The 17,853-nt window shown below is 35.5% G+C and overlaps 2 protein-coding genes across 2 annotated transcripts; one reads left to right on the top strand and one right to left on the bottom strand.

The window, feature by feature from the left end:
- Positions 1 to 2,302: 2,302 nt before the first annotated feature.
- Positions 2,303 to 6,664, bottom strand: cdkn2aip (CDKN2A interacting protein). The gene is made up of 4 exons (XM_067401973.1): positions 6,528 to 6,664; positions 5,802 to 6,048; positions 4,754 to 4,875; positions 2,303 to 3,828 (listed from the first exon to the last, which is right to left on the bottom strand). The coding sequence occupies exons 2-4, from the start codon at positions 6,044 to 6,046 to the stop codon at positions 3,257 to 3,259; spliced, it is 939 nt and encodes a 312-aa protein (XP_067258074.1). The 5' UTR covers positions 6,047 to 6,048; positions 6,528 to 6,664; the 3' UTR covers positions 2,303 to 3,256.
- Positions 6,662 to 17,788, top strand: tubgcp4 (tubulin gamma complex component 4). Its single transcript, XM_067401972.1, has 18 exons — positions 6,662 to 6,850; positions 7,171 to 7,299; positions 7,389 to 7,511; positions 7,591 to 7,644; positions 8,284 to 8,340; positions 8,439 to 8,518; positions 8,624 to 8,825; positions 12,493 to 12,658; positions 12,742 to 12,866; positions 14,775 to 14,825; positions 14,906 to 15,011; positions 15,097 to 15,204; positions 15,294 to 15,438; positions 15,523 to 15,700; positions 16,228 to 16,362; positions 16,445 to 16,561; positions 17,311 to 17,450; positions 17,525 to 17,788. The coding sequence occupies exons 1-18, from the start codon at positions 6,773 to 6,775 to the stop codon at positions 17,535 to 17,537; spliced, it is 2,007 nt and encodes a 668-aa protein (XP_067258073.1). The 5' UTR covers positions 6,662 to 6,772; the 3' UTR covers positions 17,538 to 17,788.
- Positions 17,789 to 17,853: the final 65 nt, after the last annotated feature.

The following is a 17,853-nucleotide window of genomic DNA, read 5'->3' as shown; positions in this document are numbered from 1 at the left end:
ATCCATTACACACATGCAAGTTTAGTTTAACAGTTGTTATTAAGCACTTAGTTTCAATGAATATTGATCATATGTAGGCTAATATAAATAAGGTGTAAATATACTATTTAAATATGACTACATGTGAGCTTGTATGTTTGAGTCTCTATCGCTATATATTATTAACCATATAAACTATCTTCACTTGGACTGATAGAGAAAGATCATTTCTTTTATTTGTCCTCTTTCAAAGATAGGTATTTTCCATTAGTGTAAATGCGTTTAAATTCTTAATTTTCAGTGAATTGAATCTCGCTGGCTCTCTCGTGAGAAGTAAATCACAGTTTATTTCTGTTGCAAGGCATGTGATTGGCTGTTCACCACTGATGTCACAGATTCATGTGCACACACTTCACAAACTTAGGATCAAAGCCTGAGTTGACAGAGAAAGTTGATGATCAGCATCATGGTACCAACAAAGCCGGATTGGAGTGGTTTGGTTTTGTCAACTCGAAACTAATCCTATAACCCTGAGTTTGTTCATCTACCATCATGGTACAGGCCCCAGGTGTGCTCCAACAGTAGCCACATTCAAATCCAGACTCAAAACACATCTTTTTATCTACGCATTTGCTGATTGAGCACTGTGCTATGTCCGAACTGTTTGCACTTTATTTTATACATATTATCTTATTATTCTTTTAATTCCTTTTCCTGTTTTTATTTCATTTTTAATGTATTTTATATCTTTTATGTATCATCTTGTTATTCTGATTTTTAATGCATTTTAAATATTGCTGTCTGGTTGAAAGAGCTGGGAGAATTAGGAAGAAAGTGATTAGGTTAAAATTTGGTAAATTTGGATAAGGGGACAAACCATGGGGAAATTTAAGCTGTAGTGCATGGTTAAGATATCTCTGGATTACAGTCAAGACACTTTCCAAAGGGGAAATTTGAACTGCGTTGCATAGATAAGATATCTCCGGAAGGGGGATTAGGGCTGTGTGGTGCAGTTTGAGGTGTCTTGGCAAAAGGGGAGATTGAAACTTTGTTTATCAGTTTGAAGTGCCTTAACAGGTAGCAGTCCTGTCGTGTGAGGAAGATCCATTCTGATCCGCTCTGATGGACAACAACAACAACAACAACAAACTCCCTGAGACTTCCTAGCTCTTCCATCCAGATAGCAAAATTCTGTTTTTACTGTTATTTCTATTCCTTATGATCTATTTTTATTATTCTTTTTTATGTAAAGCACTTTGAATTACCATTGTGTATGAAATGTGCTATACAAATAAAATTGCCTTGCCTTGCCTTGAACTCTTGTTATTCAACTATGCCGAGGTAAATTCAATTTTTGATTCTAGGGCACCTTTAAAAGGGTCTAATGTGAGTTTGAATATCACTCTGTGTTCCAAGCTTTAGCTGTAATGAAAACAACACTGGCTAATTCACCTCAGATCTTGAAAATAAATAAAGTCAACTCAATGCGAATAAACAAGTGTATTGTCACTCCGTATGTACTTTAAATAATGTTTAAATGCTGTAATATTTATGAATTTTACTACGTACTTGCCCATTTCATTGCTTCTGCTGTGCTCTTCTTGCCAAGAGAGCCCGCCCACCTCTTCTGATTGGCTGTGGTTTTTGATTGATTTTCTCGCTTCTCATTGTCGCGTTGTGTCCTAGCGTGGACAGTCAAATTACTTGACGCTGGAATCTTATCGCATCGCGTGTAGTTAGGACAGGGTGTAACAAAGCCAAGATTCATCAAGTTCAAATTGTGAAAGAATGATTGAATGGATAATTTTCACACATGAATTGGCACTTCTGACTTCAGACTTTACATTTAATTGAATTTAAATTAAATAAATAAATGAAAATAATTTTCAATTTAATATTCATTGAAAGTCTTTGCGATGTGCTTGATTAGACTTTACAGAGTGCTCACCACTTGCATTGTCAATACAAGATGCATCTCTTGATGGAAATAAAATGCTTGATCACAAATCAAGGGTCTCACAAGAGTAGGTTTTTCAGAAAACTAAAAATGTCAGAAAACTATGAAATCTAGAATATTTTGTTTCTAGCCCTTGTAGTTCCAGATTTATTAAAACACAAATGTACTTATTGTAGCGCCACCTAGTGTGGGACACGTGTGTGTGTGTGTGCCCGAGTAGTGGGTGGGGGGTGCATTTGGAACCACCCCATCAAGTCTGAGATCTCTATGGCTTACGGTCTCTGATGTCCAGACACTTTTAAGGCAGAAAAACAGTACAAATACCTGTGGTAATGAATAAAATACCTCTGTTGCTTGGAGCCATAATTAATTTTATTTTGATAAAATAGTGAGCACTAAGAATTTTTATTTTTAAAATGTCACTACAAAACAGAAAACAGAGGGATAGAAGGAACATATGAACCCCAGTATGAACACTGGACCCCAGTTAAACCTCAAGTAAACTTAGCAGTTTATAAGACTGAGATACATTAAACCAAACACTTACATTTTGATAATTCTGCTTCAACAAGCCTTCAACATTCAACAAGGCTGTTTTTATTTGACATTCAAAAAAAATCTGCCCAAAGGTCCACAACAGCAACAACATTACCATACTTTGTCACAGTGTATGACCAAGAAAGTGGTTAAAATGTTTAATAAATAAAAATTGTCCAATATACATGTGAAGCAGGGGGAAAGTAGTGTCACGAAATCTAGATATCAATGCTAACGATAAGATTTTTTATTATTGTGTTAACGATCTTAAATCAGTTTAACCATTAATTGTTAAAATTTACACATATTGTTAACATTCATGAATTAATTCAGGATTTATTCTTTTGAATATTGGACATGGACAAATCCAATCGCTGTCAACTGCAGACTGTATATTCTCAATGTAATGTTTCAGAAATAAATAAAACAAAAGTTGACATTTTTACTAATTAAAATAGCAGCTTTTTAAACTGCCAACATATTTCATAGGTCAGACAGAACTACAACTGCAGTTATGGATGCTCAAAAAACATGAAAATCTAAATCATCTCAACTTCACAACCACAAACCATAAACAAGAGTCTAAAGCAACAGAGTTAGCGTTTTACAAGCACAAAAATGACTGGCACTTGTTTTTTTTTTTTTAGATACCTTTTACAAACAACTAAATAAACCTACCGGTCCTATTAAACTGAAAACTGAACAAATGAAATTCTTTGGAACGGCAGCGAGGAACGTCTTCACGGCTTTATATCTTTTATATCACTGTGGCAGAATGGAGCTTTACTGATCTTCCTGAAAAGGATAGCTGAGAGCTGGAGGGAAAACTTGGCTCCTGGACTGTTCATCCAGCAGAACCAAATCGTCGACGTCTCGTCCTCGGAACCTGCGGCGGCAAACTTTCACTGTCACTTTATGCCCTTGAAAAACTTTGAGTGCTTCTTTAGAGGCCATTGACCTGGCGGCGCAATCATCACGCCCGTAGCCCGTACCAATGTAGACATTGTGGCAGCGCAGTTCACACACCTGGCCTTCTTTTTGGGTACGTACCATAGGCAGGTCAGGAATGTCTTTGAGAGGTACGAACACACAGCTTAGACTGGCCTTGCATGACTCCACACAACTGCGCAAGATTTCGAAGTGTTCCAGGTTGGGGCCAAAGCCGCCAGCAGACACAAGCTTCCAAGCAACTGCCTTGTAGAGTCGATTAAAAAAGGGCTGGTGTTCTGCGGGAGCCCCTGGAGGAGGGCCTGATTTCAGAGTACTGGCAGCTGGACGCCCAACGCTCTTCGCATAAGCTTTAACATCTGTATCACTAGGTTTAGCTTTCTTACCCTGGTAGTCAGCATCCAGTGCTGCAAAATACAGAAAAAAAGCTCAGCTATTATACTATGTTCAAAAGTTTGTGCTCAGTAAGATTTAATTTTTTAAAAAGAAAGTTATACTTTTATTCAGCAAGGACACATTAAATTGATCAAAAGTGCCAACAAAGACATTTATAATGTTACAAAATACTTCCGTTTCAAATAAATAAATGTTGATGTTTTGAACTTTCTATTTATCGAAAAATCCAGATAAACATTTTCCACAAAAAATATTGAGCAGCACAAGAGTTTTTAACATTGAGAATAATAGTAAATGTTTCTTGAGCAGCAAATCAGCATATTAGATTTCTGAAGGATCATGTGACACTGAAAACTGGAGTAATGATGCTGAAAATTCAGCCTTGATCACAGAAATATATTACATGTTAAAGGAAGGTAATTTCTATAAGAATACTGTTGTGTCTTCATACTTAAATAATCGGTCAGCATGCCCCATTTAAACTCATGGTCAAGCACTATACCGAGGTATTTATAATATGGGTCACACTTCATATTAGGTGTCCTTAACTACCATGTACTTGCATCAAAAAAAGTACAATGTACTTATTGTGTTAATGTTTTATTGCAAAACACTTTTGCAACTATTGAGGTGGGATACGGGTAAGGTTAGAGACAGGTTTAGAGGTAGGTTTAAGGGTAGTGTAATTATAAATGTAATTACAGAAATTAATAACAGCTGTAACTACATGCAGGTATTGTTTAAAATAAAAGTGCAACGTAAAAACATGTCTGTGCACAATAAGTGCACTGTATCAAATGATTAAATGTTGGTAAATAGTAGTTAAAGACACCTAATATAAAATAGGACAATCATTTCTAACTGATTATATTGGCTCCTCATTAAATGAGGATTTGATATTAACTCAATGATACACATTAAAGACAGTCCATTTACCTGAAACTGCAGGTCTTTTTGTTTTTCCCATGATTTCATCTCTAGTCTTTCGCTCAGGGGCCTCAATCACAGTGATTCCTTCTGCCATCTCATTTACTTTGTCCATAACAGGCTGTGGATATCTACATTAGGGTCAATGACAAATAAGAGTGCTCTCAATAAAAAGAGGAAAAGGAATCTTTTAAAAATCAAGTTTAAAACACATGTGACAAGTTATTAGAAATGTATTAGAAGTGAGACATGACTTTTGTTTGGCGAGCATTTTTTAAATATTAATAATACCAATAACAAAAATGATCCACTAATTGTTTTGAGATAATAATAAAAGATTATGTCAGACTATCCTTTCTTTTCAAGAATTGTATTATTTTAATCTTCATTACGATATCAGGACAGTTCTTTCACCTTCACATTTTCTACTTTATGTCCCCAAAAAAACTTTAAAATGAATTTTAATACAGAAAGGTAAAACATGCTCATCACAGAAGAGGTGTATTTAAAGACATGTTATGTAAAGACATTTTATTGTACACTAATTTTTATTGTAAACCAAAGCTGCATTTATTTGATCATAAATACAGTACAAATTTTACGAAATATTACAATTTAAAATAAATTTAATATATTCTAAAATACAATTTATTCCTGTGATGGCAAAGTTGAATTTCCAGTAGCCATTTCTTATTATTGTCAATGTTGAAAAAAGTTGTGCTGCTTAATATTTTTGTGAAAAAACATGAAAAAAAAGTTCAGGATTCTTTAATGAACATAAATTTCAAAAGAAAAGCATTTATTTGAAATAGAAATCTTTTGTGTCATTATAAAGGTCTTTACAGTGTCAATTTTTAAGAATTTTAATGCATCTTTGCTGAATAAAGGTATTAATTTCTTTAAATAAAAACATAAATAAATAAATAGCCTTTCTGAACCAAAACTTTTGGGTAACATATTTCAGAATAAATGAACTTAAGTTATACGAAGTGCATTAAGTTTATGAAAACAAAAAACAACCACAAATGAACAAAGTCCATGATAAAATGACAATTACCGACAGCCCAAAAACACGTGGTTGGCCCAAACCATAGACAGAGACAGTAGTCTGTCTAAACTAGGACTTGGGGTCCCAGGTTGGATTGTAGGAAAGGCCTCCATATTGCGCAGGACAAACTCTCTCCTAGCATGCCATTGTTTGTTTGTCTCACAGAGTCCTCTTAAAGATTCCACCCAGTTCACCAGGTGTGGATTCTGACTGAGGAACTCAGAGACGATATCTGCTCCTCTCCCCTCCGCCATCACTGAAAACATGCAAAACAATCAAAAGTTAGTTTGAGAAGTTCATAAAAAAGCAAGTGTCCCACACAGCAGGTTCAGGCCTGAGGGCTGAAATTCTAGGCATGTTTCCCAGTGACAGACAAACAAACAGATTATCAGTGGTTGGCAAGATATCTAAATTTGCAGACAGGACAGCTCATACATAAACATCAGCATGTATATTAATTTAGGTAAGAGAGCTTAGTGTTAAGTCAACAGTAGTTCATACGAGATTGCACAGATTATTATTTATCAAGTTATCACGATATAATTACCAAAGCATTTTAGTAACGCATTTAAATGCTCACCCTGTGGGAATTTACATGACTCCAATCTCAACTTTAATTTCATGAGTCCAAGCAGTCGCTATATATAGTCAATCATATACATGTAAAATGATGAAATAGCAAAACACACAAAAAACTCTGCAACAGTTCGTTAAGAGAAAATAAACACTGTTTACCTCTAAATATGTTCTCCGCAGATGAGTTTGAGTCCTCATCAGCTGTATATAGTAAAACTGTTATGTTAAATGTAATAGTAGTGCAGCTGGCTGAGCACTTCCCCTGTCGCGATCGAGATCTGCGTCATCAACATGCGACGGGTGTTTTGGCGGTGCAAAAATATTAATGATGAGAACGTACAACCTGTATTTTTATTATCGTGTGTTTTATTTGGATAAGCTTTCTGACTAGCAGCGTCGGTAAAATGATCCATGAGTTGCTTCTGGCTCTCAGTGGATATCCTGGGACCATATTCACTTGGAATAAACGCAATGGATTGCAGGTATTTTATGCAGTATTCTGTCAGTGATGCAGCTGATAATATCTCTGTTACAGAATGGATAAATTGCCTCATAGCTGTACGGAAACAGGAAAATATTTTTTAATTAACACGCCAGTAGTTTTTGTTTCACATTTATGAATACATTTATAAAATATCCCTTAATGTGGCATTGGTACCTCCATGGTAAAATAGTACATAAAAAGGTATTACCATGGTGCATGCCCAAAACATGGTAATACCATACAATTCAAATATACCATGTCCATAAAAAAAGCACTCTGTTTGTATGCCTGTATAAAATAAAGTGTTGTTGATCACAGGTGTCCCAGGACCTTCCATTCCTCCATCCCAGTGAAACCAGTGTCCTCAATCGGCTCTGTAAAATGGGCACTGACTATGTGCGCTTCACAGAATTCATAGAGCAACACACGGGTCATGTCCACCAACAGGTAATCCGAGCATATTCTTCATGCATTCATTTTGTGTTTGACTTGATCCGATCGAGGCTGAAGTGTGATTTCTTCTCCATGTTTCACAGGAGCACTACTCCAGCCAGCCGAGTCAGTCTGGGCTTCATGGCATTTATCTGCGTGCGTTCTGCACTGGGCTGAACTCTATGCTGCAGCCCTATCGACAGGCTTTACTGGACCTTGAAAAAGAGGTTGTACATTTGAAGTCCTTATGGTGCTTTTATGGCCGTTTGCAGATAACATTAAACCATTTTAAAAATTTTCCTACAGTTTCTTGGCGATCCACACCTCTCTATTTCTCATGTAAACTACATGCTGGAACAGGTAAAGAGAGAACTTGAATATTTACCTGTAGACCCGATCGCCTGAAATATGTGGAATTATCTTATACTACAGTTAAAAAGTTTGGGGTCAGTAAGATTTTTTTATATACTAGTATTTAAAGAAATTAATACTTTAAATCCATACTTTTTAATTAATCATAAGTGAACGTAGATATTTATAATGTTACAAAAAAAATCAGTTTCAAGTAAATGCTGTTATTTTGAATCAAAAATCCTGGGAAAAATGTATCACGGTTTCCACAAAAATATTAAACAAACCTATTTTCATCATTGATGATAATAGGAAATGTTTCTTGAGCAGCAAATCAGCATATTAGAATGATTTCTAAAGGATCATGTGACACTGAAGACTGGAGTAATGATGCTGAAAGTACAACTTTGCCATCAAAGTAATAATATTTCATAAGATTACTATTTTTATTGTATTTCTGATCAAATAAAAGTAGTTTTTGTGGGCATAAGAAATTTAAAAAATCTACCTGACCCTAAACCTTTGACCAGCAGTGTATATTTTACATATTTTAAAAAAAATTAGATTTAAATAAAATCAAAATAAGTCCCAGATTTTTAATATGGGCACTGAGTATATGTCTAACTTGCAGTTTATTCTGTTGTTCAGTTTCAGCTTCTCTTCCCATCTGTGATGGTTGTTGTGGAGACCATCAAGTCTCAGAAGGTTGGTAACTTGATGGGTGCCACCTGTTTGTGTAAATGATTAGAAGAGTGCATGGTTGAAAATAATAACCTTCTGAAACTTTCTTCTTGTTTCAACAGATTCATGGCTGCCAGATCCTAGAGACTGTGTACAAGCACAGCTGTGGAGGACTGCCTCCTGTCAGGATGGCCTTAGAGAAGTGAGCTCTCAAAAACCCTGCTAAAAACCCCTAATGCACGTGGCGTTTGAACGTAAGACAGATAATTCTATTTTTACTCCTCTAATGGTAGTGTCTGTTTTGCAGGATTCTTGCAGTGTGCCATGGCGTGATGTACAAGCAGCTGGCTGCGTGGATGCTGCACGGGTTGCTGCTGGATCAGAGTGAGGAGTTTTTTGTCAAGCAGGGCCCCAGTGCTGGCGGAGCCACAGCTGCACAGGAGGAAGAAGAGGAGGACCTGGGTATTGGAGGGCTGAGTGGAAAACAGCTCCGTGAGCTGCAGGATTTGGTGAGCAATTAAATACCTGAACAGCACTTCCTGAGATTATGTGATTCAGGCTGAGTCATGTGTCTGGTTTCTTAGCCTCTAAATGTAAACTTCCATATAGATGTACGCAAGGAGGTCCAAGGCTCAACAATTTTTTTAGCCCAATAGTTCAGTTTTTCATATTTTTTACACACACACACACACACACACACACACACACACACACACACACACACACACACACACACACACACACACACACACACACACACACACACACACACACAAAAGCTGGAAAACTATATAGTCATAATCCAACTCCAATTTTCAAGGCCTAAAAATGTATGAAATACTTGACAGGGGGGCCTAGCAAAATATCTACTGATCAATTTTTATCTTAGCAATGTTTATATATATATATAAGCGCAGCATTCCAACTTTTGAATATTCATAGCGAATTCTCAGTGTCATGAGTCTGAACCAATGAAATGTGATTTTCAATCTCACTCATGCTGACTGACAGATCCGAAGAGCGCGCACAAAGACACCTCAGCGCGCAATCCCGATATACATACAGGTGCATCTCAATAAATTAGAATAGCATGAAAAACTTTTTTTTTTTTCTGTAATTTAATTCAAAAAATAAAACTTAAATATATTCTAGATTTATTAGACATAAAGTCAAATATTTCCAGATTTTTTTTTTGCTTTCATTTTGATGATTACAGCTAGCATCAAAAAATCAGTAACTCTAATTATTAGAATATTTAATTTCAAGTTCTATTAAATTACCATTCTCAGGTTATAAATACTGGGTTTAGGTCAGTAATCCCAACAGCAGTCATGGGGAAGTCTGCTGACTTGACAGTTGTCCAGAAGACGATCATCAAAACCCTCTACAGTGAGGGTAAGCCACAGAGGGTCATTGCTGAAAGAGCTGGCTGTTTGCAGAGTGCTGTGCCAAAGCATATTCATGGAAAGTTGACTGGAAGGAAAAAGTGTGGTAGGAAAAGGTGTACAAGTGAAATGAATGACCGCAGGTTGAGAAGATGGTCAGGAGAGCTTCAAAAGGAGTGGACTGAAGCTGGAGTCAGTGCATCAAGAGCCACCGCACATATACATCTTCAGGAAAAGGGTTACAACTGTCACATTCCACGTACCAAGCCACTTCTGAACCAAAGACAACATCAGAAGCGTCTTACCTGGGCTAAGGAGAAAAAGAACTGGACTGTTGCTCAGTGGTCCAAAGTCCTCTTTTAAGATGAAAGTAAATTTTGCATTTCATTTGGAAATCAAGGTCCCAGAGTCTGGAAGAAGAGTGGATAGGCACAGAAACCATGTTGCTTGAAGTCCAGTGTGAAGTTTCCACAGTCAGTGATGATTTGGGCTGCCATGTCATCTGCTGGTGTTGGTCCACTGTGTTTTCTGAAGTCCACAGTCAACACAGCCATCTAGCAGGAAATTTAAGAGCACTTCATGCTTCCTTCTGCTGACAAGCTTTATGGAAATGCTGATTTCATTTTCCAGCAGGACTTGGCACCTGCCCACACTGCCAAAGGTACCAAAAGCTGGTTCAGTGCCCATGGTGTTACTGTGTTTGATTGGCCATCAAACTCACCTAACTTTAACCCCATAGAGAATCTATGGGTTATTGTCAAGAGGAACATGAGAGACACCAGACCCAACAGTGCAGATGACCTGAAGGCCGCTATCAAAGCAACCTGGGCTTCCATTACACCTGAGCTGTGCTACAGGTTGATCGCCTCCAGGTTGAAACGAACCTACTTTTCAGAAGCCTGACATTTCTGTTTAAAACATTTTCCTTTATTGTATTGATCTCATGAAGTATTCTAATTTATTGAGATAGTGAATTGGTGGGTTTTTGTTAAATGTGAGCCAAAATCATCACAATTAAAAGAACCAAAGACTTAAAGTCTGTGTGCAATGAATTTATTTAATACACGAGTTCCACAATTTGAGTTGAATTACTGAAGGAAATGAGATGCACCTGTATATAAACAGAATTACAGTATTTAAAAAAAAAATGTCTTGTCAAAAAAGTCTTGGCAAGTATTCATGCAAACATTATCTGTTAATGTTTGATTAACTGTTGCCGGAAAATATCCAATGTGTAACATTATATTAGATCCGTTTGGTACAATAGGTCTTAATATATAGGCTGTCTGCTTCATTAATGTTAATCAAACAATTGTGGAATCATTAATATTTCATATTAAATAAATTACAACCATAATTCCAGAAAAGTTGAGACATTGTGGTCATTTTACATATTACATTTTACAAAGACTGTTGAGCATCTGTTTTTTTATCAGTTGAGATAAAATTCCACTTGCAAAACAGCAGCAATTAGTATCCTGAACTCCCAAACAATTAAAAAGTGTAATTAAAAGGAAAGATGACACAGAGGTTAACACGTCTCTTTACCAACTTTTTTGGAGTGTGTAGCAGCCTTCGAAATCAAAATGTATATTTACAAAAATACAATTAAGTTGGTCAGTGAAAACACTGAACATTTTTCTTTGTACTTTTGTAAGTTAAATAAAGGTTAAAGAGAATGAACAAATCATAGATTCTTGATTTTACTGCATTTTACAAAATGTCCCAACTTTTCTGGAATTTGGGTTATAATATTAATAAATATTTATTTTAATTATTTAACTTTCAATTTTAATTTAAAATTATAGTAACACTTTACAAAAAGGTTCTGTTTGTTGACATTAGTTAACTATATATTAGTTAACATGAACAATGAATACTATGTGTTTATTCATTTTAGTTTATTTTAATATCAACATTTACTACTACATAATAAAAATCAAAAGCTATCTGTTCATATTATTTATAATGGACCTGAGCTAACATGAACTAACAATGAACAGTTGTATTTTTATGAACTAACTTTAACAAAGATAAATACTGTAATGATCCCCTATTCAAATTCTTCAAAAGAAGGGGCAAGAAACATAAAAAGGACATATGAAACCAAAATGTGATGTTTAAATATTTATTAGGAAAACAAAATTAACAAATGCAAAAGAAAACAAGTATCATAACGGAGAAACAAGAAATGAAAATAATTCTAAATAGTTTAACAACAAAGAATGAACCAAAAACAAATAACAATATCTGAAAGTTCCAACTTAACGCAGGCAACCAATATTAACAACAAATCAACAAAAAACATTGAAAAAGGAATTCAAATAAAAGCTTGTTTGCTGGTGAATATTTGCTCTGCCCTACCATACTCCACTTCAGCATCCTTTTATACTCAATTAAGAAGCACAGGCAATGAGACGCAGGTGCACAAGGGCGGACCTAAACAAACACACACTCAGACAGAGAGTTAAAGCAAGTGTCATGACGTCACATAGACCGTAACACTAACAAATGTATTACTCAAAGTGAACTAATGGAACCTTATGTAAAGTGTTACCACTTTTATTTTATCTTATTTGTATTTTCATTACAAAAAAGGAAATTAATTTATAAATATAATAATAATAAAACATTATTTAGCATTATTTAACAAACTTTTTTAGCCAAACTGGGTCTGCTTGTACATGAATCCAAAATTGGCAGTTTTTTACTGGCTGTGATTTATTATAACAATTTATACATTTTCTGGAAATTTCTGTCTTCTGTTCATTCTGTTCATGTCCTGCTGTAGAGACTGATTGAGGAAGAGAACATGCTCGCACCTTCCCTACAGCAGTTCTCCTTGCGTGTGGAGATGCTTCCCTCATACATCCCTGTTCGAGTAGCTGAAAAAATCCTCTTTGTTGGGGAGTCAGTGCAAATGTTTGAAAATCACAACCAGAGCCCATCCCGAGCTGGTGAGTGAATGAGAATATTGGGTCTGTTCGGGTGTGTTTGTGATGGTTTTGTTTCGTAACGCTGCCCTCATGTGGTTGTTCAGGGTCTATACTGAAGCATCAGGAGGACATGTTTGCAGCAGAGCTCCACAGACTCAAACAGCAGCCTCTCTTTAGTCTAGTGGACTTTGAGAATCTTGTGGATGGCATTCGGAGCACAGTTGCTGAGGTTGGTCCAGTAACTAAATTGATATACAAAGGTGAATCCCATGAAACATGTCTGTTACATCTCTGGGTCATATTCAACCCATAATCAAGAGATAAATTAAGCCTATTTTTAAGCCATTAAGATTTTTGACATTGTGACATTATTTTCATTCTTATAGAGTGCTACAGTAGGGTTCTGGAAGTAAATACTCTTTATTCTCTCCATAGGGAAATTGATTTTTAACAATAACTTATAAAGCTTTAAATACAGACCTACTGTGAGCTAATAGGTTGTTAATCGGTGGTATTTAATTTTATTTTTAAAATAATCGTGTGTAATAGCAGAATTCCTTGTGAAAAACTACATTACCATTATACTGTACAGAAAATTCCACAAATCAGTAGAAAAAAGCAACATGTGCCAAAAGAGCTCTTTAGTGCCACCCCATGATCAGTCTGCCTTCATACAGTACACTCTCAAAATACTTATATATATATATATATATATATATATATATATATATATATATATATATATATATATATATATATATATATATATATATATATATATATATATATAATATATAATATATAATATATATATATATAATATATAATATATATAAAATAAACATTTTTAAATGAGTACCACCACATTAACCGCTCACCAAAGATGTTAAGTACACAGTCCAGCACCTTTGTATTTTTTGTCTGATTTTCAAATAATTCTTTGCTTCAAATCAAAGTTTTGCTTCACCTCATAGCTGATTGGTTTGGTTCATAACATTTTAAAGGTGCCCTAGATTCAAAAATTGAATTTACCTCGGCATAGTTAAATATCAAGAGTTCAGTACATGGAAATGACATACAGTGAGTCCCAAACTCCATTGTTTCCTCCTTCTTATGTAAATCTCATTTGTTTAAAAGACCTCTGAAGAACAGGCGAATCTCAACATAACACCGACTGTTACGTAACAGTCAGGATCATTAATTTGTACGCCCCCAAAAATTTGCATATGCCAGCTCATGTTCCCAACATTATGAAAGGCATTAGGCAAGGGCAGCCAGTATTAACATCTGGATCTGTGCACAGCATAATCAACAGACTAGGTAAGCAAGCAAGGACAATAGCAAAAAATGGCAGATGGAGCAATAATAACTGATATGATTGATAACATGATATTTTTAGTGATATTTGTAAATTGTCTTTCTAAATGTTTCGTTAGCATGTTGCTAATGTACTGTTAAATGTGGTTAAAGTTACCATAGTTTCTTACTGTATTCACGGAGACAAGAGCCGTCGCTATTTTCATTTTTAAACACTTGCAGTCTGTATAGTTCATAAACACAACTTCATTCTTTATAAATCTCTCCAACAGTGTAGCATTAGCCGTTAGCCACTGAGCACAGCCTCAAACTCATTCAGAATCAATGTAAACATCAAAATAAACACTGTACTTACGCGATTAGACATGCTGCATGACGAACACTTTGTAAAGATCCATTTTGAGGGTTATATTAGCTGTTTGAACTTTTTTTATATTGTTTAAGGCAAGCACGAGCTCTTGGGGTGTGGAGCACGAGATTTAAAGGGCCACACACCCTGAATCGGCTCATTTCTAATTATGCCCCAAAATAGGCAGTTAAAAAATGAATTAAAAAAAATCTATGGGGTATTTTGAGCTGAAACTTCACAGACACATTCAGGGGACACCATAGACTTATATTACATCTTTTTAAAAAAAGTTATAGGGCACCTTTAACATTGTGATTTCACGTTTGGAAAACTCATGAAAACTTGTATACAAAATTTAACTTTTTTTCAAGGTGAAATATGATCATATTTTCATGAAATTTACCCACACTAATAGCTCTACCAACATATCAGAAGGTGACCAGATGACATTGTGTTTGTCTTTTCTTGCAGCACTTATGGACTTTGATGGTAGAGGAATCTGATCTTTTGGGGCAGCTTAAGGTAAAGAGAGAAATTTGTTGATGGTACGCTTTTGCTGGTGCATTTTTGCTTTCACAATGAATGATTTGTTGTTGTTTCAGATCATAAAGGACTTTTACTTGTTGGGAAGAGGTGAACTGTACCAGGTCTTCATTGACCTTGCTCAACATATGCTGAAAACCCCACCATCTGCTGTTACTGAACATGGTATTGATTTTCTTAAAAAGTATGAAATCAATCACCCTCTTTAAATTCTTCCATCCTTTTCATTATTCCTCTGAATTTGTTTCAGATGTTAATGTGGCATTTCAGCAAGCAGCTCATAAAGTGCTGCTAGATGATGACAATCTCTTGCCCCTCCTGCATCTCACCATTGACTACCAAGGGAAAGAAAGCAAAGGTATTGTGTACTGACTAGCATGTTTAGCCCTCACCAACCTTGTCTCGGCATATTAAATACTTTACATAATTGGATAATTGTGCTTGCAGAGGCTTCTGGGAATCGAGAGGGCACTACTCCTCCACAGGAGAATTCTCCTCGTGAGGCTCCGCCCACTGGCTGGGCAGCGTTGGGATTGGCTTACAAGGTTCAATGGCCCCTACATATCCTTTTCACTCCTGCTGTGTTGGAGAAGTAGGCCATTGTTTCATATTAGGCATTTAATATTAATATTCTATTAATCAACAGTATGAACAGTTAACCCTTGCTTCATTTCAGGTATAACGTAGTGTTTCGTTACCTGCTGAGTGTGCGTCGTGTCCAGTCCGAGCTGCAGCACTGCTGGGCCTTACAGATGCAGCGCAAACATCTTAAATCAAACCAGACGGATGCAGTTAAATGGAGACTCCGCAACCATATGGCCTTCCTAGTGGACAACCTTCAGTATTACCTTCAGGTTACAACTTAAGTCATCTCTTTGACTGTGTCCCGATTTGCATACTACACACTGTTAAAAGTATTTTGCTGGTGATGTGCATGCACTACTGTTAAAAGGTTTGGGGTCGATAAATTTAGTCATGTTTTTGAAAGAAGTCTGTTAGGCTGCATTTATTTGACAAAAATACTGTAAAACATGTTTAATGTTGTTAAATACTATTAAAGAATATAATTTATTCCTGTGATGGCAGGCTTCAGTATCATGATCCTTCAGAAATCATTCTAATATGCTGATTTGCTGCTCAAGAAACATTTTCTTTATTATCAATGATGGGGAAAAAAATTTGCTGCTTATAAAAGAACAGCATTTATTTGAAATGGATCCATTTGAGAGAAATGGTAATAATCTGATTACCAAATATTTTCATCATACTTATACATACTAATCTTGAATATTGTTTGGGGTTTAATATGGAAATTTCAAGCAGAAGAACAATGAATATATTTTAATATAATTATTTTGGCCTTTCTTGCATTGTTCTTTAGGTGGACGTTTTGGAGTCTCAGTTTTCACAGCTCTTACAACAGATCAACTCCACGCGAGACTTTGAGAGCATTCGATTGGCCCATGACCATTTCCTCAGCAATCTTCTTGCACAGTCTTTCATATTGCTCAAGCCTGTGAGTGTCCAGAACAAACCTCTGTGTATCCCAGATTCTGTGTTCTGCTTTTGGTTACATATTCATTTTATTTCTCTCCCAGGTGTTTCACTGTTTGAATGAAATTCTGGACCTGTGTCACAACTTTTGTTCCCTGGTCAGTCAGAATCTTGGGCCTCTGGATGAAAGAGGAACCGCCCAGCTAGATATTCTTGTGAAGGTAGCTTTGCTTTTGTGAATCGATTTTGAAATTATTCTTAATGCAAGATTGTATTGATGGAAGACAATTTCTTCCACATAAGAAAAAAAAGTCATGCTTTGGTAAACCATAATTATGACACACACACACACACAAAATTGAGATAAAAAGTAAATTATGACAAAGTTGAAATAAGTGAAAAAGTTAAAATTATGACATACTAATATGATATACATAAATGATAAAATGCATATTAAAAATAAAAAATATTTACTTTTTATCTTAATTTTGGCCTTTCAAGTAATAATTATAACTATAGTCATAATTATAATTTACCAAAAACAAAATCTAATGTGGCAGAAATGGTCTTTCATAAGTACTATCTAGCATTTGGAATAATTTCATAATCTTCCAAACTCAAGACTTTTTTTTTATGTCTGGTTTCACAGACAAGGCTTAAGCTAGTCCTAGACTAAAACGCATGTTTGGGCTGTTTTAACTGAAAGCATCTTGCACTAAAATCTGCACATATCTTAAAATGTGTCCGTGCCATTGTTTTGTCTCAAGATTCACACCAGTATGTTTTTTTTTTTTCAAAGGTATGTTTGTAAAAGCTAGTCAAATGTCTGATTTAACTAAGGCCTACTACTGGCTTAATCTAGGCCTGTGAAACCAGGCCTCAATGTTATAATTATGATATAACAAAGTGTATACTTTTTAATATGGCAGAAATGAGCTTTAATAGGCATTACTGTACTTGTACTTTACAGGGATTTAGTCGTCAGTCATTCTTGCTCTTCAAGATTCTTTCCAGTGTACGTAACCACCAGATAAACTCTGACTTGGCACAATTGCTGTTACGACTAGACTACAACAAATACTACACACAGGCAGGAGGCACGCTGGGAAGGTAGGCATGAGTGATGCATTGCTTTAGTGAGCTGATTAATGCAAAAATGTAACATGTTGCTTGTTGTCCTACAGTTTTGGGCTATAAAACAGCCTGAAGATTTCAGAAGTAAACCTCACACAATGGTGCATTTCAGCTTAAAACATGCCTACTACAATACTTTTGTTGATTTGTACATTACATTAATATATGATAGGGCTCTTGTCAATGTCAGTGCTTGTGTCCTGCTTTTGCTGCACTATCAACAATCCTATGCTATTTTACAAAAGTGAAACTATTCCTTGAACGTGAACACTTAAAATCTGTAAATAAAAAGTGCTTTGTAATCTCTGTTATGAAATAAAACAGACAACTGAAACAATCACGATTTCTTTATTTAATAAAAACTATGTACAGTAAAATG

Source organism: Chanodichthys erythropterus, chromosome 11, assembly GCF_024489055.1.
Source record: "Chanodichthys erythropterus isolate Z2021 chromosome 11, ASM2448905v1, whole genome shotgun sequence".
Taxonomy (NCBI): domain Eukaryota; kingdom Metazoa; phylum Chordata; class Actinopteri; order Cypriniformes; family Xenocyprididae; genus Chanodichthys; species Chanodichthys erythropterus.
The sequence above is the reverse complement of the archived record's forward strand: the minus strand, read 5'-3'. Positions and strand labels throughout refer to the sequence as shown.